Source organism: Macrosteles quadrilineatus, unplaced genomic scaffold (genome assembly GCF_028750875.1).
Source record: "Macrosteles quadrilineatus isolate MER2022 unplaced genomic scaffold, UCM_ALF_1.0 Scaffold_2__2_contigs__length_208266976, whole genome shotgun sequence".
NCBI lineage: Eukaryota > Metazoa > Arthropoda > Insecta > Hemiptera > Cicadellidae > Macrosteles > Macrosteles quadrilineatus.
In genome coordinates this window covers 86,236,632-86,264,261 of record NW_026542595.1, presented here as the reverse complement: position 1 = coordinate 86,264,261, position 27,630 = coordinate 86,236,632, and the positions used below count along the sequence as shown (strand labels likewise).

Genomic DNA, 27,630 nt, shown 5'->3' with positions numbered 1-27,630 from the left:
TTTTAAATCAGTAGTGTAAAAACGCTATTCACTGCATGAGGCGGTGCAACCCCCAATTGTACCATAGCACCCCATCATGTGTACACGATATTTTACTCATGATGTTTCATCTGTTTTTGGATTGAATATATATTTTTGTGTGTAAAAAGACTATTAACTGCATCAGGAGCAACATCATGTATTTTTTCATAGTTAATGATTGCGATGTTATTGAACTTCACAAATCTTGTTACTTGATTGCTTTGTCTTGAATATATATTTTGTGTAAAAACGCTATTCACTGCATGAGCAGCAGGTGGAGCAACCTCAATTGTACCATAGCACCCTATCATGTGTACACGATATTTTACGTTTCATCTGTTTTGGTTGTAGTTAATATATATTTTATGTACACACGCAATTCACTGGATGAGGAGGAGCATAACTGTGTACTGTTCATAGTTAATGTAATGTGTTCATAGTTTTGACCCCACTGTTGTTGAACTTAACACATCTTGTTACTTGATCATGTACCTGTTTTGGTTTGAGTGTAAAATGCTATTCACTGTTTATGAGGAGCGTCACCGTGTACTGTTCATAGTCAATGATATTTATTGAACTTCATGTTGTTACTTGATTATGTACCTGCTTTGGCTTGAATATATATTTTGTGTGAGACCGCTATTCACTGGATGACATGTAGAGAATATATAACTACCATGTAATCCTTACTAAACTGATAAACAACGAAAGTGCTACTAAGCGATGAGAAGGTTTGCAAAAATTGAGCTCTGTCTCCTGGTACCTTCTTCCGATTCTGCGATTCTGTGTAACGGTAACACTCCCGTTAGGTGAACGGTAAATTCGCAGTAGATGGAGGCAGGTCAGCAGTGATCTTTGCAGTTACGAATGATTCTGAGTAACGGTAACACTCCCGTTAGATGAACGGCAAATTCGCAGTATAAGATGGAGGCAGGTCAGTCATCTGCGCAGTTGCGAATCGCATCTCCTTGCCGACACTAGTGTCCCAGCACATCTAAGGTATGTAACTCTTTACATTTGTCTAATAGTTCCAACTCTACTCAACCTTTAGATTATCTTGTTATATAGGATAATTCTGGTGCACAGTGATTTCTTAGCTGATTTTGATTTTAATTGTTCCCTTTTGAGAAATATGTTGTAAACCCCAACACTGTTTGATTTAGAAGATTTCTGGGTCTATTTCTTATTATAATGTATAACTAGTACACTGTGTACTGAATACTAATGTATTGAATAAGAATGAGTTCTTTGTTACTGACATATTTTTTTTTAGTAAGGGTTGAACCTTTAACATCTTGAGAATTTTATTATTAACTAGCAGAATACCTGTCCTTCGTACGGGGTTGGCATCAGTGTAAAATGGTTATTGCAGTTATACTCTTACTTAGCGTTTGCAATGGGGGAGGACACAGTTTGATAAACTTTGCTTCTTTAAATTCATGGTATAATATACTATTACTCAACTACTATAGCCATCATGTTCTAGCACTTCACCTAAATAATAGACAAAAAGAATTATTAAAGATTTCAAAATATCACAAATTATTCATGAAATTAAAAATATAAAATAGCTATAAACATTTCTACTTTGACAGTTAGTTCTCACTGGGTACTACACTTTTGTTGCTACTTAGTTTAAATTAGCGGTTGTTATATATAATGTTGCACCTAATAACCTTTTAATACTTTTGCTTATCATAGAATCAACTTTTTTTTGTTGAAACAGCTGAATAAATTCTTTAATTCCCTCATAATATTAACATGGGGAACTACAGAACCACTGGGGCAGAGATCTTTTAGATAAGAATATGCCTATATGTTAATTGGGAATACGAGCTATCATTATGCCAAATTTCAGTCCAATCTGTCCATTAGTTAATGTGTGATTGAACTTCAAACAAACACACAAACTTTCACATTTCAGTATTACTTATTACTTATTGTTGAGTTGACATAAAATATTGATATAATATTTTATTTCAGTTTATGGTTGGAGAGCGTCTCATGTACCCTGTTTTCAACACTACCTATATTATTTGGTAAGTAACCGTGTTTCTTGTCTAGTTTCCCTTTTTAGTAATCTTTAGAATCCTTATTTTCTAGTAATTGATAAATATTGTACGTTAAAGGTAAATTATTGTAATTGGCTTCATGTTTCGTTGGAGTTTTTAATTGGATACCAAGTTACAAAAAGTTTCATCATAGACATTTAACTTGTTATAATTCCATGGGATTGAGCATTGCTCGAGGTGTTTAATTCGTTTAAGACGTTGAATAACTAATAAAGCCTATTAGCCTACTGATATTGTTAGATTAATTAAGTCGTTCACTCATTCTTAATTTACAGAATAAACTTTTTCATGTGGACGAGTAATCTAATATATTGTTGACCGTTATTGTGTAAGTCACTGGTATCACTGGTATCGTGGAACAATGCATCAATTTTGTTTAAAAATACAAAATGTCCTCTAGACATACATAAACATTATATTGTAGTTGTAAAATTCCATTAAAACCCACTGGGGTAGAGCCACTTTGACGGGCCTGTATCAATCTTAACACAAACCATCCTTGAATGCCTGAAAGTTTCATTACAATCTGTCAAGCGGTTTCGGAGTCCATAGGGTATATACATACATACTTCCTCTTTAAGTGTAATCTTTGACTATTAATACAACATGTTTAAATTTTTAACAGTCGTAATAAAACATACACAACAAATGTAGCTTTTTTTTTGTAATACCCTACTGATTTGTTACAATTTAGTAAAATATATTAAAGTTTTTAACTTATATTCCCAGAACAGAGTCTAGCATAGATATTTTTTACAATCATAGGAGTTGTTTTTTGAGATTATTAATCGCAATCGTTAGTTATTGAATATAAAAAATGAGTGGTATTTTACTTATAAGAGTGATATGTAAACCAAACCTGTTAAATATAATGGTGTGAAATTACCATTGAGTCATTTTTTTTGTTTGTTTTCAGTTGATATTTTGCTACAACTTCCACCACAATTCAGTAATAGACCTACCTTCCTCCTATATGTGGTAAGTAAACATTAAACATGAATAGTTATTAGCAGTAGATTTCTCATCCTTATGGAACAGCTGAAGACAATTTTATTGTTAGTTCTGTATGGTTTATGTAGAGGTCGTGTTTTGTTTACAATTTGTTTCCCGTTATTACAGTAATTTAAAACCTCGTTCAACCAAATAATACAATCTAATCATAAACAATAACTTGTCCCCTAGTTACATAACCAAACAGTAAAGCATAAATCAAGAAATTGACCCTAAAATAATAGAAACAAAATGTTGTCGACACTAGTGCCCAGTGTCACCGTTCATGAACTAGACACAAAAAAATTACTTCAAAATTTACAATGGGATGAGAAGTCTGATGTTATTAGTTTGCATGTTATTTGATACCGGTATAATCTTAGAACTCCCAGTACAACATAAAATTTGCCTAAACTAAATTATAATCGCTTTTTTTTCTAATACCAGTTTGCACGATGGGCCTTATGGCTATGCTCTAGCCAACATGTCTTAAAAGGGTAATGCGATATTAATGATTTCTTACTACGAACTAGAGAGATTTGGTGTAAAGTCGAGTTGCAGTGTGAGTTGAGGTGGGTCGGGTCATTGACACAAACCGGTTCTGAGTCCAGTAACGGGAGGGGAGGCATAGTTTCGTTTTCACTTTGCGTTAATGAGCCTCGGCTCTGGGTCATCGTTCTCTCCAGTGTTTGTTGTTATTTTGATTCAAACCCTTTTTCTATTTCGTTCTTTTTTCTTTCTTTTAGGGCAGATAGACGACCCACAACCATCTACGTCTAGTTTTGGAGATACTGGGTTTTTCCCATGCTCATTATGTTCAAATGCATATGCGACGAAAAATGAGCTAGATAATCATTTACAAACTGTACATAAGAAGTTTATTTGTGACATCTGTGATTTAGCATTTAATAGAAAATCTAGCCTTAAACGTCACAAAGATCAAAGACATAATTTTTCATCCTCAACATTCAACTGTGACATATGCCACAAAACATTCTCACGAAAATCTGACTTAAGACTCTTAAACATTGCTCTTAAACACGAAATAAATACTCCTGTATATATCTGTGAGATTTGTAAAGAAAAGTTCACACGGAAATCCAACTTGAGACGGCATATTGACCTTAAACATGCAAGAATTATCCCTAAATATAATTGTGAGATTTGTGAACAAACATTCACACTCCAATCTAATTTGACGCAACATATCAAAAATGTACACTCAAACATTACAATAATGTGTAAATTGTGTACTCCCCCAAAAATATTCAAGAATCAAAGGAGCATTGGCATACACAATAGATTGAAGCATAACCTTCCTAAGAGTCGTTTTTACTGTCCAAAGTGTACGAGCTCATTTCATCTACTTGACAACTTCAAACGTCATTTAGAAGAAAAACATGAACTAAAATCAACCAATTTCCAATGTAAAAGATGCCCTAGAAAATTTTTAACTGAGAAAAGTCTATTAGCTCACCTTGGAACTAAACATCGGTTCTTACCCAAAAGAGTTAAATTTAGGTTGTGTAGCAAGACTTTTGCTACCAACAGTTCTTTAGTTTTACATCTCAAACTTATACATAACATGGCAGGAGGTTGTTATTTCTGTCGCATATGTAGTGACAAATTCAAGACTAAAGAAGAGCTGGAACTTCATCAGTGCTTTAGCGAGAAAACCTTAGACACGAAATACATCCAAAAATCTCCCCCTGAACTAAATAGAGAAGAATCTTTTAAGTACGCAATTTCTTCTAAGGATAATACTACTGTATTTGAATGGGGGGAAAATGTAACAGATTTTCCTGGCTTTGAGAGAAGGAATTGTGTTTCGCTGTCAATTTTTTCTATTCATGAAGGAAAATTAATTCCTGCGTATATCACCAGTGTTGGCTTTGTAGATGAAGATAAACACTTTGATTTGATTAGAGTGGGAAATGTGTACCACCTAATCCTGGACTTTGAAGGATTACTAAGGAACAGGATATCAAAACACCGACATTTTGTAAAAATGTGTAGAAGATGTAGGGCTTATTTTTACAACACACCTAACAAGAAAGCAGAAGAACAGCTCAAAAGACACGCAGAATTTTGTCAAGGAATTAGTGGCGGCCCATTGTTTAATGACACTCCAAAGGGCAACAAAACTAAGCTTTACTTCAGGAATTTTGAGAATCTTAGAAAGAAACGATTCACAATTTATCTGGATTTTGAATCATTGACAACACCTGTTGAAGAAACCGGATCTAGTAACACCGTTGTTCTACAAAAACATATCCCCTTTTCATTCGGATATTTACTAAAAGATGAAGAAAGTGACATGCTGACCAACTACAGAGCCTACTGTGGTCTTGATGCTCCAAGCAAGCTATTTAACATGCTAAAAGAAGATATAGAAAAAATTGAAAAGGTGTTATATACAAAGAGAATAAGAGATGTCCCTGAACTTACTGATCAACAACAACATGAGTTCGACCTGGCCACTACATGCCACATATGTTTAAGAGGAGGTTTTGATGATAGAAATAAAAAGGTACGTTCGCATGATCATGTCTCTGGCCGATTTTATGGAGCAGCCCACAATCGCTGTAATCTTTTTTACAGAGACCAGAGGGTTGTAAATGTCGTCGTTCATAACCTCCCCCGCTACGATGCAAATTTCATTATTCCAGAATTAGGAAAACAAGATGGTAAAATTACAGTCATTCCCCACACAACAGACACTTTTATAAGTTTTACTAAGAAAATGGGTGGCATGACTGTTCAATTTATTGACAGTTACCGATTCCTCTCTTTCTCTTTGGATAAACTGAGTAGCTTTCTCAGTGATAATAAAAAAGTATTATCACGTAAATACTTTCCTGAGGACGAAACATTCAATCTTATAACCACTAAAGGCTTTCTACCCTACGACTATCTCTCTTCACTCTCTAAACTTGAAGAAACATCTCTCCCTCCAATGGAATCATTTTACTCCATTTTAACAGATGAAGACATAAATCCACAAAATTATGAACACGCAAAATCCATTTGGCGAGTTTTTGAATGCAAAACCCTAAAGGACTATGTTATGATTTACCAGATGTGTGACGTTTTACTATTGGCAGATGTATTTGAGGACTTTAGAGCAATGTCAATGAGGGAATTCCAACTCGATCCACTATACTATGTAAGTACTCCAGGACTGACCTTTGATGCCATGTTACGTTATACAAATGTAACAATTGATTTGTTAACTGACCTAGAAATGGTCAAGTTTGTTCAGAGAGGAATGCGTGGAGGATTAGTGGGATGCTCACACCGCTTAAGCCGTGCAAATAACCCTTACATGGAACACCTCTACGATCCCACAAAACCAACCTCTTATTTATGGTATATTGACGCCAACAATTTATATGGATTTTGTTTATCGAAACACCTACCAATTAGTGATTTCACTTGGGTTGAGGGGGATGACGATTTAGTGAAAGAAGTCCTACAACTACCCCCGGACTCAGACATCGGCTACTTTTTGGAGGCGGACTTCCAATACCCTGATCATCTACACGACACTCACAACGACTTGCCATTCCTACCCGAGGTCCAAGTGATTGATGGGCAAAATATGTTAATGGAGACACTTGGCTCGAGGACGAAGTATGTCTGCCATTACCGAGCTCTACAACAGGCTGTGGAACACGGACTAATTCTCACCAAGATCCACAGAGGAATCAAGTTCAAGCAATCCCCATACATCGCCCCTTATGTCGAATTGACAACCAAAAAGAGGATTGAGTCAGGCAACCCATTTGAAGAGGAATTTTGGAAGCTTATGAACAATGACTTATATGGTGAGTGTCAATTAACACCTAGATTTTCACACAATTTTTCAAGTTATGTCAATTAACAACTAGATGTTCACACAAATTTTACAAGTTATGTCAATTAACATCTAGATTTTCACACAAATTTCACAAGTTATGTCAATTAACACCTAGATTTTTACTCACATGTCAAAAATTCATAGATAACTAGTAAGTGTACCTGTTGATTGAATTCGAGTATATTTTAAAACAAATAACAGCCATAATTTCTGATAGTGGATTCAAAGATTATGGAAATACTCACGATGTACATAACAGTGTAATATAATCAACACTTATTATAGGCTAAAAATTATAATGGTCTTTTCTAGAAATGTTTCCCACTCATAACCGTATTAGGTTGTCCATAATAACGATTATAAATCATAGTTTACAAATCGGGTCTTTCAATGATTGCTCAAGAAATTCAGCACAGCGTTAATTCAGTTTTCTTTTTGACCAAACATTCTCACTTTATTCCATTGTAATATTTACATCAACCCAAATTAAAATGTTTTTTTAAAATATTTCTTTTCTGTAGCACATCATCCCTTAAATATTAACAAAAATTAAATTATCTAGCTGACAAATAATATGGATAACACGGGAACTTTAAAAAACCATTGGGGATGTAAGGTCAGTTTGCAAATCTACACTCTTTGATGGGGGTTAAATCTTATTATTCACAAAGTGTCATGTACAGTATTAAAAATTTAACTATTTCCCACCCTAAAATTAAATAAAATATTTGCTTTTCTTTTGCAGGGAAGACTTGTGAACGAGTTGAAAAACGGATCCGAGTAGTAGTCCCAACGACTTGTGAGCAAGCTAGCAAACTATCGTTTAGCCCGCAGTTTATAGACAGTTATGATTTCGGTGAAAGTCTTGTAATGTATAATATGGCCCCGAAGACAATCATTTTTGACAAACCCATCTTCATTGGTGCAGCAGTCCTTGATTTGAGTAAAGTCCACCTATTTTCTTTTTACTATGATGTTCTAAAGCCTAAATACGGGGACAACATACAAATCAATTACAAAGATACCGATGCATATGCTATGACTATATTCACTCAAGACCTATACAATGACATAGCTAACGACCCCAAAATTTTAAATGAGCTTGACACCCGGAATTACGACCCTAAACATCCTTTACATTCTTTAAAAAATAAACTGGTCCTTGGTAAGTTCAAAGATGAACTAGCACCCAACATTTTAACGGAGTTTGTCGGTCTACGCAGTAAGGAGTACGCCACCAAGAAGTTTGATGTAAAGAAGAAAATCGAAGAAACAAACAAGAAGAAAAGCAAAGGAACACAGAAGAGAGTAGTACAGAAAGAGGTGGACTTTGAAGACTATAAAGATAGCCTCTTTAACACACGACCTAAGGAAGCAGAAACTAAAACTGGACTATGGTTGGATAATGTCCGAATATCATCTTCAAAGGGGGCAGTATCCCTAATCAAACAGAAAAAGCTATGCTTAAATCCAGATGATAAAAAACGGTACATTTTACCAAACAAAATTGATACTCTTGCGTTCGGACACTATGCTATCCCAAAACCCGACCAAGATTAATTATTCCGAATTTTTCAGATATATAAAAAGGAATGGAGCTAGTTCTTGTTAGAAGTGCTTTTCAAGGAAAGGTGGAGAGATGGAGTGTCCAACACATCGGGGAAACATGTAGAAGTATGGAAGATTTCCTTGAGGACTTGAGAGAGCAGATTCAAGAAATACTAAGTAAGAATGTAGAGAAAAACAAGGTAGTTAGATTTCAATTTTACATAGAATCCCAATAACAAAAGGTGGTGATGTTAGTAAATTGAATTTTAAAACTAAATCAATCATCCTAACAGTAGAGAGTAGTATAGCTAATGAAGTTGAGAGTGGTTTCAATAAACTTTTAACGGAGCGTGGGGAATGTGAGGCCAAAAATTCAGGACAGTGTTTTGAGAAAGTAGTTAAATTTGAAATGAGAATTAACAAATAAAACGAATCTATATGTATGTTCTATCTTGTAAGGCCAGTTATTTTTTAGCCTATATTAATTATTAATTTCAAGGATGTTTTTATTATTTTTATTTTGTATTTCCCACACTTAGCAGCTGTAGTACTGATTTTTGCCAGTACGTAGTTAATTATTAATTTCAAGGATGTTTTTTATTTATTTTTCTTGCAATTGGCGCCACTGAGATATATTTATTATTATCTTGTAATACCAGTACGTAGTTTATTATTACTTTTAAAGATGATTCTTTATTTTGAATTTCCCCGCACTTGGTGCCACTATCTTGTAATACCAGTACGTAGTTTATTATTACTTTCAAGGATGATTGTTTATTTTGAATTTCCCCGCACTTGGTGCCATTGAGATATATGTATTTTGTTGTTGTATCTTGTAATACCAGTACATAGTTAATTATTAATTTCAAGGATGATTGTTTATTACTTTCTTTTTTTTATGTTGAATTTCCCTGCACTTAGTGCCACTGATATCAGACTGCTTATCAATCCATTGTACTAGTGGGGTGTGCTGGCTTCTGTGATAATGTATGTTTTACAGGGTTGTATTATATGTATATTCATGTACAGGATCTAAAGGGTATTAGAAAAACATTATTCATTAATTTGTTGTATCAATTTATTTATATTAACTTTTGCTAGCCAGATTTGGTCAGTTTGTCTGATTTAATTAACAATCATTGAAGAGTCAATTATCAAAAGTGTTTTCAAAGCAATTACAAAGCTTATGATATTACGTTTTCAAATGTAACAATTTAAAAGTAACTAAACTCAAAGAATGATTTTGTATATACTTTTAAAGCAATTAGAATAAATTGTTAATTTTATATGTATCCAAACAGTGTATAATTATGTGAGCATAATTCTATACTGAGTTATCCCTACTGAATTACTGTTCCAATTTAACATTCCAATTTATATACCTATCATGTAAATGGTTATTATGAGGAGAAATTATAAAATTGTTAGACATTCATTTTAGAGTTATTACTAAACCCCCACCCATCGTTTCATGTTAAACCTAGAAGTAATCCTATATTCAACTGGTTAACCTAAACATTTATTTTCTTTGATCAATTTCATTTTGAATAATAGTGTCACTAAAAATAAGGATGGAGGGGCTGTTCAAGGTCACGAGACGAGAGAAGGATGGTGGGTCTGAACAGCTGGCAGGACCACTTTTCCTTTCACTAGTCAATGTGTAGATGAAATCAATGAACAGGATGACAATTTAGTGAGAAAGCCCCTACTTCCTACAAAAAATATATTCAAGGCAAAGCAGGTTCAAATTCAAGTAACAAGACTTATGAAGTTCAATAAATATCGTTAACTATGAACAGTACACGGTGTTGCTCCTCATATACAGTGGATAGCGTTTTTACACAAAATATATATCCAAACCAAAATAATCAAGTAAAAAGATTTGTGAAGTTCAATAACACCCAGTAAAATATCATAAACTATAAACAGTACACGGTGATAATCCCAATACCTCACTCAAAATATATATTCAAGGCAAAGCAATCAAGTAATAAGATTTGTGAAGTGCAAGAACTATCATTAACTATGAACAGTACACGGTGTTACTCCTCCTCATCCAGTGAATAGTGTGTGTACATAAAATATACATTAACTACAACCAAAACAGGTGAAACATCATGAGTAAAATATCTGTACACATGATGGGGTGCTATGGTACAATTGAGGGTTGCTCCGCCTGATCCAGTGAATAGCGTTTTTACATACAGTGAATAGTATTTTTACACTCCAAAAACCAAAATCCAAAACAGATGAAACGTAAAATATCGTGTTGTGACGGTGTAATTTCGTCCTGGGACAAAATTGTACTGTCGGCCTCGGATAGCTAATCTAATTGAGTTAGTCCAGGGTTAGTAGTAATAATAATAGTTAAGTTTTAAAATATGGGCTCAGATATGGTCGTTAAAGCATCAGCTTTCAGTGAATGACACATTCATCACTGCCCGGGTTAGGCCCTAATTTAAACAAATTAGTAATTTGGCGTTAATTCCGTAAGTGAAACACTGGTCAAAATAAAACTAAAATATTAACTTCGAAAATAAAATAAAAACTTCTAATTAATGGATTTACCGTGTTTCACTATTAGAATTAAAACCAATTATACTTACTAGTAACCGATTCGATTGTCGAACTCAGCCTAACACCTACTATTCGACGACACCAGAGTTATTTCACCACTGGCCTCGACCTACGGCTTCGCGACGGATATGCGCGGATCCGAGAGCTATTCCGCCCTCGGCCTAACACCTAGGTTTCGACGCTACCAGGGTTATTTCACCACTGGTGTATTTACCGGGCTATTCCGCCCTCGACCTATCGTCTCGCGGTCCGAGAGCTATTCCGCCCTCAGCCTAACCCTAGTGTTCGTCGCTTCCAGGGTTATTCCACCACTGGTTATTACCGGGCTATTCCGCCCTCGACCTAAGGTTTCGCGATATATACTCCACTCCACTTACCAGGGAGAGATGTAGCTAGCTTAGCTATTCGCCCAGCGCTCAAGTAAGTCATTAGCCCTTGTCCCGTGCTGCTTATATAGGGGTCGCGACGCTGGTGCAGTGCGTGGCCGCTCGGTGAACTACAACCCCGCGCTATTTGAATCGCGAACGGCAACGGTCCTACACTCAATATTTAACCGTTACAGTGTACACATGATAGGGTGCTATGGTACAATTGAGGTTGCTCCACCTACTGCTCATGCAGTGAATAGCGTTTTTACACAAAATATATATTCAAGACAAAGCAATCAAGTAACAAGATTTGTGAAGTTCAATAACATCGCAATCGTTAACTATGAAAAAATACATGATGTTGCTCCTGATGCAGTTAATAGTCTTTTTACACACAAAAATATATATTCAATCCAAAAACAGATGAAACATCATGAGTAAAATATCGTGTACACATGATGGGGTGCTATGGTACAATTGGGGGTTGCACCGCCTCATGCAGTGAATAGCGTTTTTACACTACTTAAATCCCATCATAATGTTAACTTAGGGAACCAATATCTCTGTAATTTTATCTATCTTGGCTAATTTATTTATTTTATACTAAGTTATTAATATTTTCCCAACCAGTTCAGCTTTTAATTCATTAAGTTTGCTGTTGATTTTACTATTAATTTCTGCTTTAATATCAGCATTTGATTCTTTAATTTTTCTGTCAGTTTTGGTGTTTGATTCATTAATTTTGCTGTCAATTTTGTTTTTAATTTTAGCATGGGATTCGTAAATTTTGTTGCTCAGTGTCTAATTTAGTCATGAAAGCAATTAAAGTACTCATATCTGATGGTGCAATTAGTGTTGACTTAACAGTAGGGTTTGTTATCACAGTTGTTACTAGGGCTTTTCACAAACCGTTGCTGTGTGAAAGACAGCTGATTTAATTGACATGGTTCGTCGGGTTTGTTAGGGAACGATCGGCTGTGTTATGGTGTCTGAGTTATTGATCCGCTATGATCAATGTGACCTTGACCATCGCATTGCATTTAGTCTGCTAGACAGTTCGGTGGCAATATTTACCAACAGATTTGTAGGAATGTGAATACTAGCGTTTGATTGGTCCACAGATTTGTTGCTTTCTTCTTCTGTGTGTTCTAATGTCTGTTGTGGTTGTGTTTCTTGTTCTATGTCTGTGCGTGTGAGGTCATCAAGATGGCGATCTTAATTTTTAATTTCACTGTCACTGTTGTAGTCGTAATCCGGATTTAGGTTAGAGTTTTTACGTTTGGGTCTTAGGTTATATCCCTTCTCGGTTATGATTCATTACTAAACTGATTATGCAGATTGAGCGTGATTGATTAGTGTTTTGAATTACGGCTTTGTGTTTGAAAAAAATACTCTAAACACTCTTCACCAATAAATCGTAATGAAATATTATTCATATTTTTTAGAATTTACATTACTGACATGCTTAACACTGTAACATACGCAAATGAAACTAAACTCATAGCAAGACGAAAACTAGGCAAAATAAAATATATCAACAGATGAAACGTAAAATATCGTGTTGTGACGGTGTAATTTCGTCCTGGGACAAAATTGTACTGTCGGCCTCGGATAGCTAATCTAATTGAGTTAGTCCAGGGTTAGTAGTAATAATAATAGTTAAGTTTTAAAATATGGGCTCAGATATGGTCGTTAAAGCATCAGCTTTCAGTGAATGACACATTCATCACTGCCCGGGTTAGGCCCTAATTTAAACAAATTAGTAATTTGGCGTTAATTCCGTAAGTGAAACACTGGTCAAAATAAAACTAAAATATTAACTTCGAAAATAAAATAAAAACTTCTAATTAATGGATTTACCGTGTTTCACTATTAGAATTAAAACCAATTATACTTACTAGTAACCGATTCGATTGTCGCCCTCAGCCTAACACCTACTATTCGACGACACCAGAGTTATTTCACCACTGGCCTCGACCTACGGCTTCGCGACGGATATGCGCGGATCCGAGAGCTATTCCGCCCTCGGCCTAACACCTAGGTTTCGACGCTACCAGGGTTATTTCACCACTGGTGTATTTACCGGGCTATTCCGCCCTCGACCTATCGTCTCGCGGTCCGAGAGCTATTCCGCCCTCAGCCTAACCCTAGTGTTCGTCGCTTCCAGGGTTATTCCACCACTGGTTATTACCGGGCTATTCCGCCCTCGACCTAAGGTTTCGCGATATATACTCCACTCCACTTACCAGGGAGAGATGTAGCTAGCTATTCGCCCAGCGCTCAAGTAAGTCATTAGCCCTTGTCCCGTGCTGCTTATATAGGGGTCGCGACGCTGGTGCAGTGCGTGGCCGCTCGGTGAACTACAACCCCGCGCTATTTGAATCGCGAACGGCAACGGTCCTACACTCAATATTTAACCGTTACACCCCCTTCTTAATTCGGGGTGAAAAAAAAAACCAACAAAAAAAATTCTCTTACTTCAGGAACAAAATTCTTTACTGCAACATCCTTGCATAAACAAACTTAGATCATCCTATAAGTACTGTCACTCACGACATTAAAAAGAACGAAAACTCTTCTTGAACGTTAATTATTTTCACTCCTATCAAGGAAAAGCTTCAGATCCTTAACATGGACAATTTGTTTGCGACGACTATTTGGATCTTTTACTTCGTACAAATTGTACCCTGATCGACGTGTGATAACCCAGGGCCCCTCATACTTTGGCGCTAATTTACTCGCGATAGCTTCAGCTTTCGACGAAAGTACGTGAGTTCGTTTTAGGACGGACTGACCTACGTTATACCGCACATCTCTCCTCCGCAAGTTATAATGTCTAGCCTGTACGTTAAAAGCAGTTTGTAGGTTCCGTTGTGTGGTATCGTACAACCTTTTAAACCGTTGCATCCTTTGGGCGTGTTGTTCCACACGCTCCGCCTCGCCTAACTCCGAAGTCCGTTCAAATGAAGGTCCGTGTAACGCCCTAGGCGTTCGAAGCTCGCGGCCGAAACATAGCATTGCCGGCGTGAACTGTGTCGAGTCATGGGTAGCTGTATTTATCGCGAACGAAATCTCGCGAAGGTGTTCGTCCCACGTCCTGTGATCACCCCTAATACTCTGTGCTACGAGGGTTTTAATCACTCTATTTCGCCGTTCAATCGGGTTGCCTTGAGGACTATACGGAGCCGTGTGTTGACAGGACACGTTCCAATCCCTAGCCATCTCTTGGAAGAGTTTCGCACAAAACTGGGTACCATTATCAACTATTAATGTCTCGGGTGCCCCATATCGTAGTAGTACTAACTCCTTAAATTTGTCCGTCACGTTTTTGGCCGTGGCACATCTCAGAGGTGCCATCTCTACCCATTTGCTGTATTGATCTTGGAAAGCGATTATGAATGTATTTCCTTTTCTAGATCTCGGTAACGGTCCTAGCAAGTCTGCGGACACCGTATGCCACGGTCCACCCGGTGGACGGTAGTGCATTTGACCCGCTGGTTTTACTTGTTCGACTTTAAATCGTTGACAGCTTGAACAAGTCCTTACATATTGCCTAACTTCTTTTCTCCAACCCGGCCAAAAATAATTCTCAGCGACGCGGGACGCCGTTTTCTTGAACCCAAAATGACCGGCAGTAAGTGAGTCATGGGTCTCGTGTAGTACTTTCATTCGGTCTGACGCATGAACACAAAGTTTCCAGCTTTCCGTCATCACGCCCGATTTTCCGGTTCTTCGGACAAGCTTATACAACTTGCCTTCCCGGATTGTAAATTTCTCATACGAAGACGGATTTTTGTTTACTTTTTTAAACAAAGTGTCGTACCAATGATCTGGTTCCGACTGCTCGATAATTTCGTCTGTTTGCGCGATTATTGGACAAACTATTGTTCGGACATCTTCACACGGGTGCTCAATGGGATTTCGTGATAGTGCATCAGCGACCCTATTAGCCGTTCCCTTACGATACTCGACCTCGAATTCATATTGTTGGATTTCTAATACCCAACGAGCCAAGCGGCCGGACGGTTCCTTGAGTCGCAGTAACCATTTGAGGGCGATGTGATCCGTTACAGCTATGAATTTGTACCCCTCTAGGTATGGTCGGAACTTTTTAACGGCCCACACTAAAGCGAGACATTCCTTTTCTGTAACGGTATATTTCCGTTCAGCATTGGACAGAAGTCTACTAGCGTACGCGATCACAACTTCGGCATCATTTCTCTTTTGAGTTAAGGAAGCCCCGAGGCCCTCATCTGACGCGTCAACCTGCAGTTTAAATGTTTGACTGAAATCTGGACACGATAAAATAGGCGCCGAAACGAGACGATTTTTCAACTCGCAAAAAGCTTTCTCTTGTTTCTCACTCCAATTCCACTTCACACCTTTCTTTAAGAGGCCCGTGAGAGGAGCGACGATCTTCGAAAATTTATCTATAAATCGTCGGTACCATGACGCAAGGCCTAAGAATGAACGAAGACGTGTTACAGTCGTTGGGCGCGGATACTCGACGATAGCTCTAACTTTGTCGGGGTCGGTCCCTATACCCTCTGAATTTATCATGTGTCCTAGATATTTCAGCTCTGTCTGACAAAACTTACACTTCTCAATGTTAAGTTTAAGACTAGCAGTACGTAGCCGTTGGAAAACGTCTTTTAAGAGCTCTAAGTGTTCTTCAAATGTTTGAGAAACTAAGATCAAATCATCCAAGTAAGCGAAAGCTCGTGGTTCTAATTCCGGTCCTATTATTTGGTCTAAGAGTCGTTGAAAAGTGGCCGGCGCAGAGTGAAGACCAAATGGCATAACTGTAAACTGATACAACCCTAAGCCTTGAATACTAAACGCTGTTAGGGGCTTACTTTCCTCTGCTAATGGAACCTGCCAGTAACCATTTGCGAGATCTAATGTAGTAATAAAATTGGCAGACCTAAGTTTCTCTAGGATAGAGTTGATACGAGGTAGGTTATAGGCATCAAGTTCTGACACCTGATTTAATGATCGGAAATCGATACAAAATCGATAACGTCCTGAGGGTTTTCGGATTAATACAACGGGTGAGGACCAACTACTATTCGACCTCTCAATTACTCCGTCTCTAAGCATTTGGGATATTTCCTCCTTAATAACCTGCTGCATTGCAGGATTACGTGGGTAATCTCGCTTTTTAATGGGAGTTACGCCTTTATTTAATTTAATTCTGTGTTCTATGAGGTTAGTTCTTCCCGATACCTGGTCAAACAATGTTAATTCATCCTTTAGAAACGACTGAAATCGATTTTCTTGATCCTCAGTAAGAGTTTTAATAGAACCTATCTTTGATTTGCCCGGTTCTACGTCCGTGGAGCCATCTTGTTTCAAATGGCACGTTTCGACATTATACGTGATTAATCATAGCTTATGTAGTGTTTCTATTCCCAATATGACGTCGCTAGTTAGTGAAGGTAGATGGACTGCCTGTAATAAACTTTCCTTATTGTCAATCGATGCTTCAACTCAAAAAGTTCCGTTTGTTCCGTTTTTGTACCGTCCGCTAACTGAATTACGATCGAAATTGGTTTAGGCCTAATTACGCTACTTACCAAGTGTTCTGCCACTTTTGAACTGATCAAGCTTATAGTTGCCCCAGAATCTAACAGCGCTAAATAGTGTTCACCATAAATAGAAATTTTAACATAAGGTCGATTGTCGGGGTGGCCTTTAACCGACCCAAAACCCTGTGGAAATATTTTAATCCGTTCTAGCCAATTGTTCCAACTCGAGGGTTTCTGTATTACTTGGGACTCGGGTGACCCCCTACCACCGGAGTCCGTGTTTCGTTTCCCCGATTGCACTTACAATCGGCTGTTTTAATACCCACTGTCTTACAATGGAAACACTTTAAAACTTTCGGGCGCCGGCAATCCCGATATAAATGCCCTACCTTATCGCAATTCCAACATATTAACGGCGGAACAGGTTGTTTCACCCGTCCATCAATAGGTTCCGGCTTGTATTGTTTACTCGCGGTATCCGCGGTATGCGTGTTATTTGACCTACGTGTATCGTAGTTATCCCTGCCCTGATAAACCGTGCGATTATTCCACCGCTGGTTAGAGCCGTCTCTCTGAAAATAAGTTTTATTGTGTACTTGGTTGACTGATTTGATTCCCTCATTATGTTTTCCGTAGTCTCTATGTTCGTCTTTATGTGATTCCGGTACGTTAACGACGCATTGGAAAAAATGCTTTTCCGGTTGTTTTCGTGGTTGATATGCGGTTTCCGGTACCAGGGCCATTGACGGCGGCGGCGGCGGGCGATATAACGCTTTGTCGCGCATATAACTCTCAACATGCGTCGCCTGTGAAATCATCTCCTCGAGAGAGAATATTTCTCCTCTCCTCATCGTTAACTTGTAATCCGGTCGCATATTGGTAAAAATAATGTCAAGCTTTTGTTGTAACGATAGCCCGCCTTTCCTTCTCATTAACGTCGTTATCGCAACTACAAAGTCCCTAAAAGGCTCCTTTTCGCCCTGTGTTCGCCGCCTTATCTCTTCATCAAGGTTTCGCTGATAACCCTGTGGCAGAAATTGTAGCGCGAAACTATCTCTAAACGTCGCGAATGTTGGCCAGAAATATTTCCCATTTCTGTACCACAAAAGTGCAGTACCGGTAAGGGGTCGCCGTCTATGTGTCACCCCGACAACCCATCACCTCGGTATTTTGGGCACAGACGACAACGTGTCACCTCGTAAAAATATAACGGTGCCGTCTAGGTGTCACCTCGGCTAGTTGTCACCTCTTCTCTGGAGGTGATTGTTTGTCGTGTGTAGAGACGACTGCCTGTCACCTCGCACGCTTGCGTCAACGTGTCACCCCGACTACCCGTCACCTACTCTAGGCCCAGGTGACGATCTGTCGTTGCCGTTTACGACAAACAGTCACCTCGTACACTCGCGACAACGTGTCACCCCGACTACCTGCCACCCCGCTCCATCTGTTTACGTTTTCTTATAACGCATAATAGGATTTCTCCACTTGGTTTATCGGCGCTACCATGCTTGAAAACAAAAATTGTATATGTTACAATAAATAATAAACAAATAATAAAATACATTATAAATTATGCATGTTTAATCTTCACTAACTAGATGATACACGCAGGCTCCACCCGGGTAATAAAACTAAAAAATCTAACAAATTAATAAAATAATACTAAAATATAGGTAGTTAGAACCAAATAACATTAGGTTGGTTCTGTATACTGCAACAAGTAGAAGAAAAAAAATATTTGCAATCTAAATGCAGTTAGGACATTTTCCAATGTAGGAGATTTTATAAAAAGTTCAGTGACACTGTTACATAAATTTTAGTTTAAGCCAACATTGCATGCTCTCAGCTTAAATAGAAGTCAGTCATTGTGCCTGAGGAAATAAAAACGACCTTTTGCGATTAAAATTTTTCATGTTAGTGCCAAATATAAACTTATTCCAGATCATAACAGATGTTACATTTGAGACTAAATTTTTAAGACGCCGTTAGACATTTGACCAATTAATTGAACATATATTGAAATAGCTCATAGTGTATTTGGATGAATTAATAATTATTATCCACTAGGCCTTCTATGGCCACGAGAGAAATTTGTTTCTTGCATTCAAACACAAAAATGAACTAGTTAAATATAAAAAAAAACTACAAGATATGTCAGAAAAAAATACGTTTCATGCTAAATTAAAATTAAGTTCCTTTACTTTAGCTTACTACAATCATTAAATTCAAATATATATTTAATTTTTATAATCCATGTAATTCAACAGATTAAAACTATTATTCAATTAAAAATTAAACCTGATATTCCAAAATATAAGCTTTCAAACAGCACTGAAAAAAACGTATCTTACATATTGAACACATAACTCTTGGGAAGTTCAAGAGTAGACTTTTAAATGTTAAAGGATGCATTTACCTGACTTAAGTAAAAGGTATTCTTGTTAATACAAATATACAAACTTTGAGTTTTTTTAACTTATCAAAATCGAAAATTTTGACTGTAGTTACTGCAGTTTTAAATAACGCCTTTATAACAACGGTACTTGACAATTGCTAGATTTCGAGCAACAGGTACATAGTACTTAATTATTTTATGAATGCTAATATTATAAATTCAATATTTCTCAAGTAAGCCTATCGCATAAAAAAACACAATACCGACTAAGATACTATTATTTAAAAAGCTGTATGTCTTACCATGTAAACACTTCAAATTTGTTCGCATTAAAACACGTCGTTCTGTTCTTTTAAACCCCGAAGTAACAAACCAATCCATATTGCTAATAAAACGGGTTACTTAAAAAAATATATTTAACTGTTAACTGTTTGACTGTTATTTAACTGTTAATCACTGTTTACTATTAACTGTTATAAGAGTCGACGTATAAGAGCTCCGCTCCGCTAAAAATCTGGATTTTCTCATTTTTGTTCCTCAAGACACAAAATTTCGCAAATTGTCTATAGACCTCTTTAGAGAGCTTAAAACACAAAAAATTCAGTATATCTAAGTATTTTTGTACAATTATTAGTTATTGTACAGAGAAAATTTATAAAAATATGATCTGAAATTTCCTATGTTATTCTTATGAAGAATATTGTAAAATGTTGTAGTTGCTTGTTTATGGAAATATTTTGATCAAACTTGGCAAATTTATTTATTATATACTGAGATATTATTATTTTTCTAAAAATACACACTTTATTAGTTTCCCTGTAGCAGCAAACTTAGTTACTCGCTAAACTGAATGCTAAAAATGCATTTTTAGGCCTAATTGAAAATCAGTTCAAGTAAATGGGAATTCGCTTAGACTGCAGGCTTGCTGCAGCGGAGGTATTATTTTTTGTACTTATTTTTGAGCCTGTTTTATTTATATAGGGTTTCCGCACATATACAGGAAAATATATTTCTAAAAGGTTTGTGTAGATTTTCTCTGCGATGCACGGGAAATAAAATATGAATTTACTAAAAGACCCATTCTGCTCGGCAGTGTCGAAATAATTATCATATCCTAGAAATGATCAAATTTATGATTTTTGATTTATTAATATTGTTTCTTGATATAGTAGAGTTTTGAACTTAGCTGATTCTAACAATCAATAGTTCAACAATCAAATTAAAAACTGCAATTCAACGGTTATTTTGAGTCAAAAACATAAACAATACTGGAGCAATTGATTTTAAATCATAGACAAACTTTATAGAAAATAATTTTTATGTAGGTTGTTCACCTTGCCTTTGCTTGACACTCGTCCGATTGGAATGACTAATAACTTAAATGAAAACCGATATTGCACTGAAGGTTCGTCTTAGACCAAAATATATCTATAGGATTATATAATTATTGAAGGTTGGAGAAAATATAAGTACATATAATATATTTGGAATATGGTTTTAATTCATATTAAACTATTTACAAAAAAATTAAAAAAATACCCCCGCCGCAGCAAACCTGCAGACTAAGCGAATTTCCATTTGCCTGATTGGATTTACACTAAAATGTCTCCTTAAAAATATCACATTTATTCCCTATTTAAATAGTATCAGTTTAACATATACTTAGGTTTGCTGCAACAGGGAGGGTAAAAGTGTTTTTTTTATGTAAAATGTTAATAGTTAGTAAGAAATAAAAACATTTTCCAAATTTGGGCAAAGTATGTTTTATAAACAAGCAAACTACAACAGTTTACTTATTCTCCATAAGAATAACATGGGAATATTAAATTAACAATTTTTTGGAATTTTCTCCGTAACCATTAGGCGCATTATAACGCTTCAATATACTAAATTATTTGTTTTTTTAAGATCTACAAAATAGTTTGGAAAGAAATTGCAAAATTTTATGTTTTTTGGGTCAAAAATTGGAAAAACCCATTTTTACCCCATAAAAGCCCCCATAAACCCCCGTTCCCATGGTCCGATCATGCTGGTTCGCGAACTCGTTTGAATAAATGTAGGTTTACACGTTTGTACCAAATTTCATCAAAATCGGATCATTTTTGCTCAAGTTAACGCTAACGGACACATACATATATATATATATATATATATATATATGAATTTGAACGGATAGTGTTTTTGGCCTCTAGGGACCTCAAAACGAAAAAAAAAATCGGTCCCGGGTCCAGGTCTTACCATGAGTACTACGGTACTAGCTTATTCCCTATATGGGAAATTCGCTAAAAAACCAAGGAATAAATGTGCGGAGGGGGTATTTTAATCAGCCACAAAGTATATACTGTACCATGTAAGGACCGAAAGTTACTTTTAAAATTGTTTGTCATAGAATAGGAAGACCGGAAGCCTGATATGATTTTTTTATATCATACGCACGGTTATTCACTGGCGCAATCACCCACATGTACTGCCAATTGTGTAAATCATCTGTTTTAAATGGAGTCTTTTAAGTCCTGAACAATGAATTAAACTTTTATTTCGTAATAAATTATAAATTTTATAATAGTATATAAGTCCTCAGATCATATCACAATATCTACAGAGATCGAAAAATGACAAAATATAGTGCCAAAATATAATCTGAACTGATTTTACTGGTATGTCATTTAAGTTTTGTGAATTGAAAACAATTTTGAGAAGTTTTTTTGTGCTTGTTAACAAAACATCTTTAAAAATTGTGTATCATGTTTTATTTTTTCTCCAGGGTGTTCCAATTCTAGCTACGTCACACAATGTTTGCGTCCATCATCGCGCAGATACCGGCGTCTCAGCGGTCATTGCTACTGCCTCCCTTTAATTCTCAGAAACAGTGGCAATGACCGCCGGGAAAGGGTAGCGCACCCTCTCGTCCCTCTCGTCCCTCTCGTCTTACAACAATACCTATGTTTTGACAACAGCGGGTTAAGTCTGACCAAGTCTACCTGAATATTTCTTAGATTACAACACCTTTTTAATCCCACTTATTACATACAACTGCATCTACATATTTATCTCTACGAAAATTAAGTCTTTACTTAAAATGGTAGGTTGAATAATTATAAAGCTCGATGGACCAGGTCAACACAATCCATCCATCCTATTATATAATACGCTAAGCTGATTTTTGTAAACAGAACTCCTCCCTCATTTTTGGACCGATTTTGATGATTAAAGTGTCAAAAGAATGGCCCTGATCTGTAGTTTTGCAAAGTGTTTTTATTTGTTTGAAATCTTTATTAGTTTGGACTGGATTTTCCATCAAAGTTGGGTTTTCTCCCATAATATTAACATGGGGGAATCTAAATTATTTAAGTAGAAACTTTTCCTCCGCTAATTTAAGAGAACGGCTGGGCGTAGAAACTTGGTAGAGGTGTCCAAAGAACGGTCTTGGTCTGTAGATGAGTTATCAAAAGAAAAACGAAGTAAATTCCCTTAGGGCTCTGCCCCAGAAGCCTTTAAAGATCCCTCCACAGATTTGTTTACATTTTGGCCATGTGGATAATAATTTTTGTTTTTTTATGAAACAACTGTTAAATTTTAAATTGTATTTTAAACAACAAACACTTATTGAGAGTTACTGAATTGTCCAAAGGAAGTATTTTTTGCAATGTTATTTTCTTGAACTCTTCGAGGTCCTTTGAATGTTACTAGCTTAACGAAAAGTGTTGTGCATGTTTACTGGCGCTACTCAGCAACAAAAACAATTTAATTTATCTCTAAAAAATATATTCTTAAAGTGCACTGAGCAGCAGCCTAAAACTCAAACTCGCATTGTGACATTTATGATTCGGCTTATATTTCTCCAACAGTTATTCATCTGCAGAAGAAGTTCAGTGTGCTCTTAACTTGTCTAATAACATCCAAACACACAAACCTTGCCTAAAATGGTACCTATTTTGACAAATTATTTGCAGTTTGGTCTATATTACGGACCGTGGCTCACTGGGTTGGTAACATTATTGAAAGTAACACGATATTTTGGCTGTAAGAGTAAATACTATTTAAGCAGCTACTGTCATGACAGAAAGGTCATATTCCTTTTAAATCCTTTATAAGATACGTTGATTAACAATGCATGTAAATGTCAATATTTACGTAACAGCCAATTTACAGTATGTTTTTCGCTTAGGATATGCCACATTGCTATTTCATTTACATTATTTGTTGCCAATGAAGCTTATAACACGACTTAAGCCGGGTTTACACTATGTAGCAAAAACTGCTATATAACTTTTGCTAGATGTAGCATTTGCTATATGTAGCAAATGTTATATAACATTTTTATTCGGAACTTTTTACTCCTGCTAGATGTTACATGTAGCAAATGCTAGATGTTACATATAGCAAATGTTATATAACATTTCAAATCACAGATTTTTTAATGCTACATGCTACATGTAGCAAAACCTTTCTCCATCGTCAAAAATGTCGCGGAGACATGATGTTGCGCTCGCTGCTGCGATAACTGTGATATTGGCCTGTCAGAGGAGAGAAAGGAGGTTTTGGGTCAGACCGTCACTTGCTGCGAGGGTGAGGTATAGTGGAACTGACCTGTTAAAAGATCTTGATGCAGATGATGCTACGAATCATCCTTCATTGAGGTGTGAAATTCGGTGTGACGGTAGTTTTAAAAACTTCTTAAGGATGACAAGTGAAGATTTTGAGTTTATTATTTTTATGATTGGACACAAAATTGGAAAGAAAGACACTAAATTCAGGGATGCCATACCAGTACGCGAGAAGTTAGCAGTGACTTTAAGGTTTTTAGCAAGTGGGGATTCTTACCAGAGTTTGAGTTATCTTTTTAAAATATCCAAGTCCGCCATCTCACTCTTGATTCCTGAAGTGTGTGAAGCTTTGATTGATTTGTTCAAGGACTGCATCAAAGTAAGTAATGACTCACCGTTGTATTTAAATTGTAATTTATTAATAAATCAAACAACGTGTTACATATTTAGTTGATACAACGTTACATTTATACTGCTAAAAAATATAGTTTTAACAAGTAGTCTACGTAAAAAAAATATTTTAATTAATGGTGCATATAAAACTCGCAATTACCTTACATATAAAAATAACCTAAAAAAAATAATGATAAAGGCTACCCCAAAGTTCATAACTTGTGTGTAACGTTACAGTTAACAAGTTAACAAAATATGTGTACATAAAAATATGCTTTTTTTATTGTTGCAAATAGATTTTGGAACCACCTTATACAAATTTAAACAAATTTCAAAGTTATCCTGGAAGTTCATTACTTGTGTTGTATATTACAGTTAACGAGTTAACAAGTATGTACCCATAAATATGTTATTTATTACTGCAATTATAAATTGCAATTACCTTGCAAAAAAAATAACCTAAAAAAAGTACCTGAAGGTTCATTCATTACTTACTTATAACGTTACAGATAACGAGTTAACAAGTATGTATCCATAAATATGTTATCTATTGTTGCTTTTAGGAATTGCAATCACTTAACATATAAAAATAACCATATGGCTCTCTTAGTAAATTATTTAACATTATTTAGAACACTGTTAATGAACGCATCTGTTGGATCGACGGAATCGTTTGGCTCTGACTCGTTTGGGGGCAGCTGAGAGTCATTATGGTCTTGAGAAGTTGGTTCAGGAAAAGGAGAGTTTGATGCACTAGCATTTAGAGATATTGAAGAACTGTGATGGAATTGCTCCATTTCCAAATCATATAAAACCTGAGATATTCTTTGTTTAGCCACAATCTGGTAAAGTTTTGTATTTAAGTTTCTAAGTTGACAAGCTACATGCGCCCCAAAAACATCAAATTCATCCTTGATATGATCCTCATTATCCTTTTCCTTAACTAATTTTTGCATTACACCGTACGCTTCTTCGGCGAGTTCTCTTGACGACTTTTTCTTAAGCGGTCTTGATGGTGGCTGAAGGGCACGTTTACCAGTCTGCTGTTGTTTGCTTGGCCCAGCGGCAGTGTAGTCCTCTTGTTGCGATTTTACACCAGCGTCCATATCCAGAATTGAAGATTCTTCTTCATTAAAGTCCTCCTACAATAGGGGAAAAATGCTATATAATTTCATAATTGATAACTAAATATATATATTAAATATATATTGTTTACCCTCCATTAGACATTATAATTAGTGATCATTTAGCCTACTTTTGAATAAGTTAAATCAGAATAATTTAAGATATTCAAAAGCTTGTCTCTTTTAATTTATTTATAAATTGCCTTGAGGCTCAATTAATGAATTTAATTATTAATTTGATTATATTTGAATTTTTAAAGAGGGATAAAATGTGTGAGTTAGGTACTGTAGAGCCAACCACCCCCCCCCCTCCCCAAAATAACGCAACATAACGCTGCGCTGTTGTTTTAGGTACCGACTTCAGAACATGAATGGCTCGCAGTTGCTCAGCAGTATAACAGCAAGTGGAACTTCCCCCATTGTCTGGGAAGCATGGATGGAAAGCATGTTACATTGCAAGCGCCTGTTCATAGTGGTAGTGATTTTTTTAATTACAAAGGATCATTTAGTATCGTACTTTTCGCGATTGTTGATGCCGACTACTGTTTCTTATACGTAACCGTTGGATGCCAAGGACGACTATCAGATGGCGGTGTATTCGAGCATACGCAGTTCAAAGAGATGATGACAAACTGTCAGCTGAACACTCCTAAGGCAAAATGTTTGCCCGGAAGTACGTACCCTTTTCCACACGTGCTTCTAGCAGATGACGCTTTCCCCCTTAAATCTTGGATAATGAAGCCTTTTCCAGGGACTCACCCAAAGGGCAGTGCTGAAAGGATTTTTAATTACCGCCTTTCGCGTGGTAGAAGAGTGGTAGAAAACGCTTTCGGTATATTATCGGTGGTGTTCCGGGTTTTGAGAAAGCCCATGTTGTTGGAGCCGAAAAAGGCTGAACAAGTGGTTCTCGCGTGTACATATCTCCACAATTTTCTAAGAAGAAGTAAAACCTCCAGTACAACATACACACCACCTGGTACCTTTGACTTGGAAAATGAGAAAACGTATGAACTGATACCGGGTCAGTGGAGGGTAGAGGGTTCACCGTCTGGTACATTGTTCAAGTTACGCCGTCTGCCAAGGAAACCCTCAGACTTAGCGAAACAGGTCCGTGTGAAGTTGAGTGAATACTTTCTAACCAACGAAGGATCAGTTCCATGGCAAAACAATGTGTGAATGAAGGCTAGGATCAAATTGTTAATAGTCATAATGAATAAACTCTATATTAAATAAGTCCAATAAACTTATTTGTAGTTATGGTAAATTATTGTTCCAACCTAATATATTTTTTATTTGGTTTTAACTGTATCATAATTACTCATTGCGAGGGAGCGAGCGAAATGGAGAGAGAAAGAGAGAGAGAGAGAGAGAGAGAGAGAAATTAACTTCAGTAAATTTACTAAGAAATTAAGTTTAATTAGTTAATTAGTATGGACTATCCAGATTGCCATAGTTGATCTAACGTACACAAAATTAGATAAAGGTAACTTGATTAAATGGACAATGAATAACACTAGATAATTATGGCGCTCAAAATTTGAGCACTTGGAATCTTTAGTATGGCCAGACTTTTTAAACAGCTGTTGAAATATAATCATACTGTGAATACATTAGTTTAATTCAGTTTGGTCCAATGTCGATGGATAGAGCTACTGTTGTAAAACTACAATTGTTGATATTGTATTTAAGTTATGCCCTATCTTGCAATTATGAGACGTACTACATAAAAACTCCTTTAATTTGACACCTCAAACATTAAAATCCGTGCAGCCATTATCGAGTTATGACTGTGAAAAGAAATCCCCTCGAGTATTAATATATAGATAACAATTTTATAATTTTAGCCTACTTAATAGCCTACTAATAAACTGCAATATGTATTTCAATAGTGAGTAGGCTATAGAGTTAATTTAGTCAGAATAAATTAAATACTAAGAAACCTAGCGTAAAGAAAGATGGACAGAGAGACAGACTGATAGAAATACAGATAGACAGACAGAGGTTCCTAGTAGTAAGGGCGTGAGAACCAGTCAGTGTTGATGTTTCCGCGGGTAGTGACTGTATATTTCCGGTGAGTGTTGCTGAACGTAATCATTTTTTTAGAGTTGGGTAAATGTCACGAAATAAATCTCGTTACAATGGTAGGTTATAACGTTCTTATTAATTAATATAGTTCATAACGTTCTTTAATTAAATATAGTTCATAAC

At 36.2% G+C, this 27,630-nt stretch overlaps 1 protein-coding gene across 1 annotated transcript; it reads left to right on the top strand.

Moving 5' to 3' along the window:
- Positions 1 to 23,891: 23,891 nt before the first annotated feature.
- Positions 23,892 to 26,676, top strand: LOC128987260 (uncharacterized). Its single transcript, XM_054408017.1, has 2 exons — positions 23,892 to 24,284; positions 25,774 to 26,676. The coding sequence occupies exons 1-2, from the start codon at positions 24,042 to 24,044 to the stop codon at positions 26,596 to 26,598; spliced, it is 1,068 nt and encodes a 355-aa protein (XP_054263992.1). The 5' UTR covers positions 23,892 to 24,041; the 3' UTR covers positions 26,599 to 26,676.
- The last annotated feature ends 954 nt before the right edge of the window (positions 26,677 to 27,630 follow it).

Coding starts and splice junctions, on each gene's coding strand:
- LOC128987260 (XM_054408017.1), top strand. CDS start 24,042: ATGACAAGTGAAGATTTTGAGTTTATTATTTTTATGATTGGACACAAA. Junction 24,285..25,773: donor TGTTCAAGGACTGCATCAAA/GTAAGTAATGAC, acceptor CTGTTGTTTTAG/GTACCGACTTCAGAACATGA.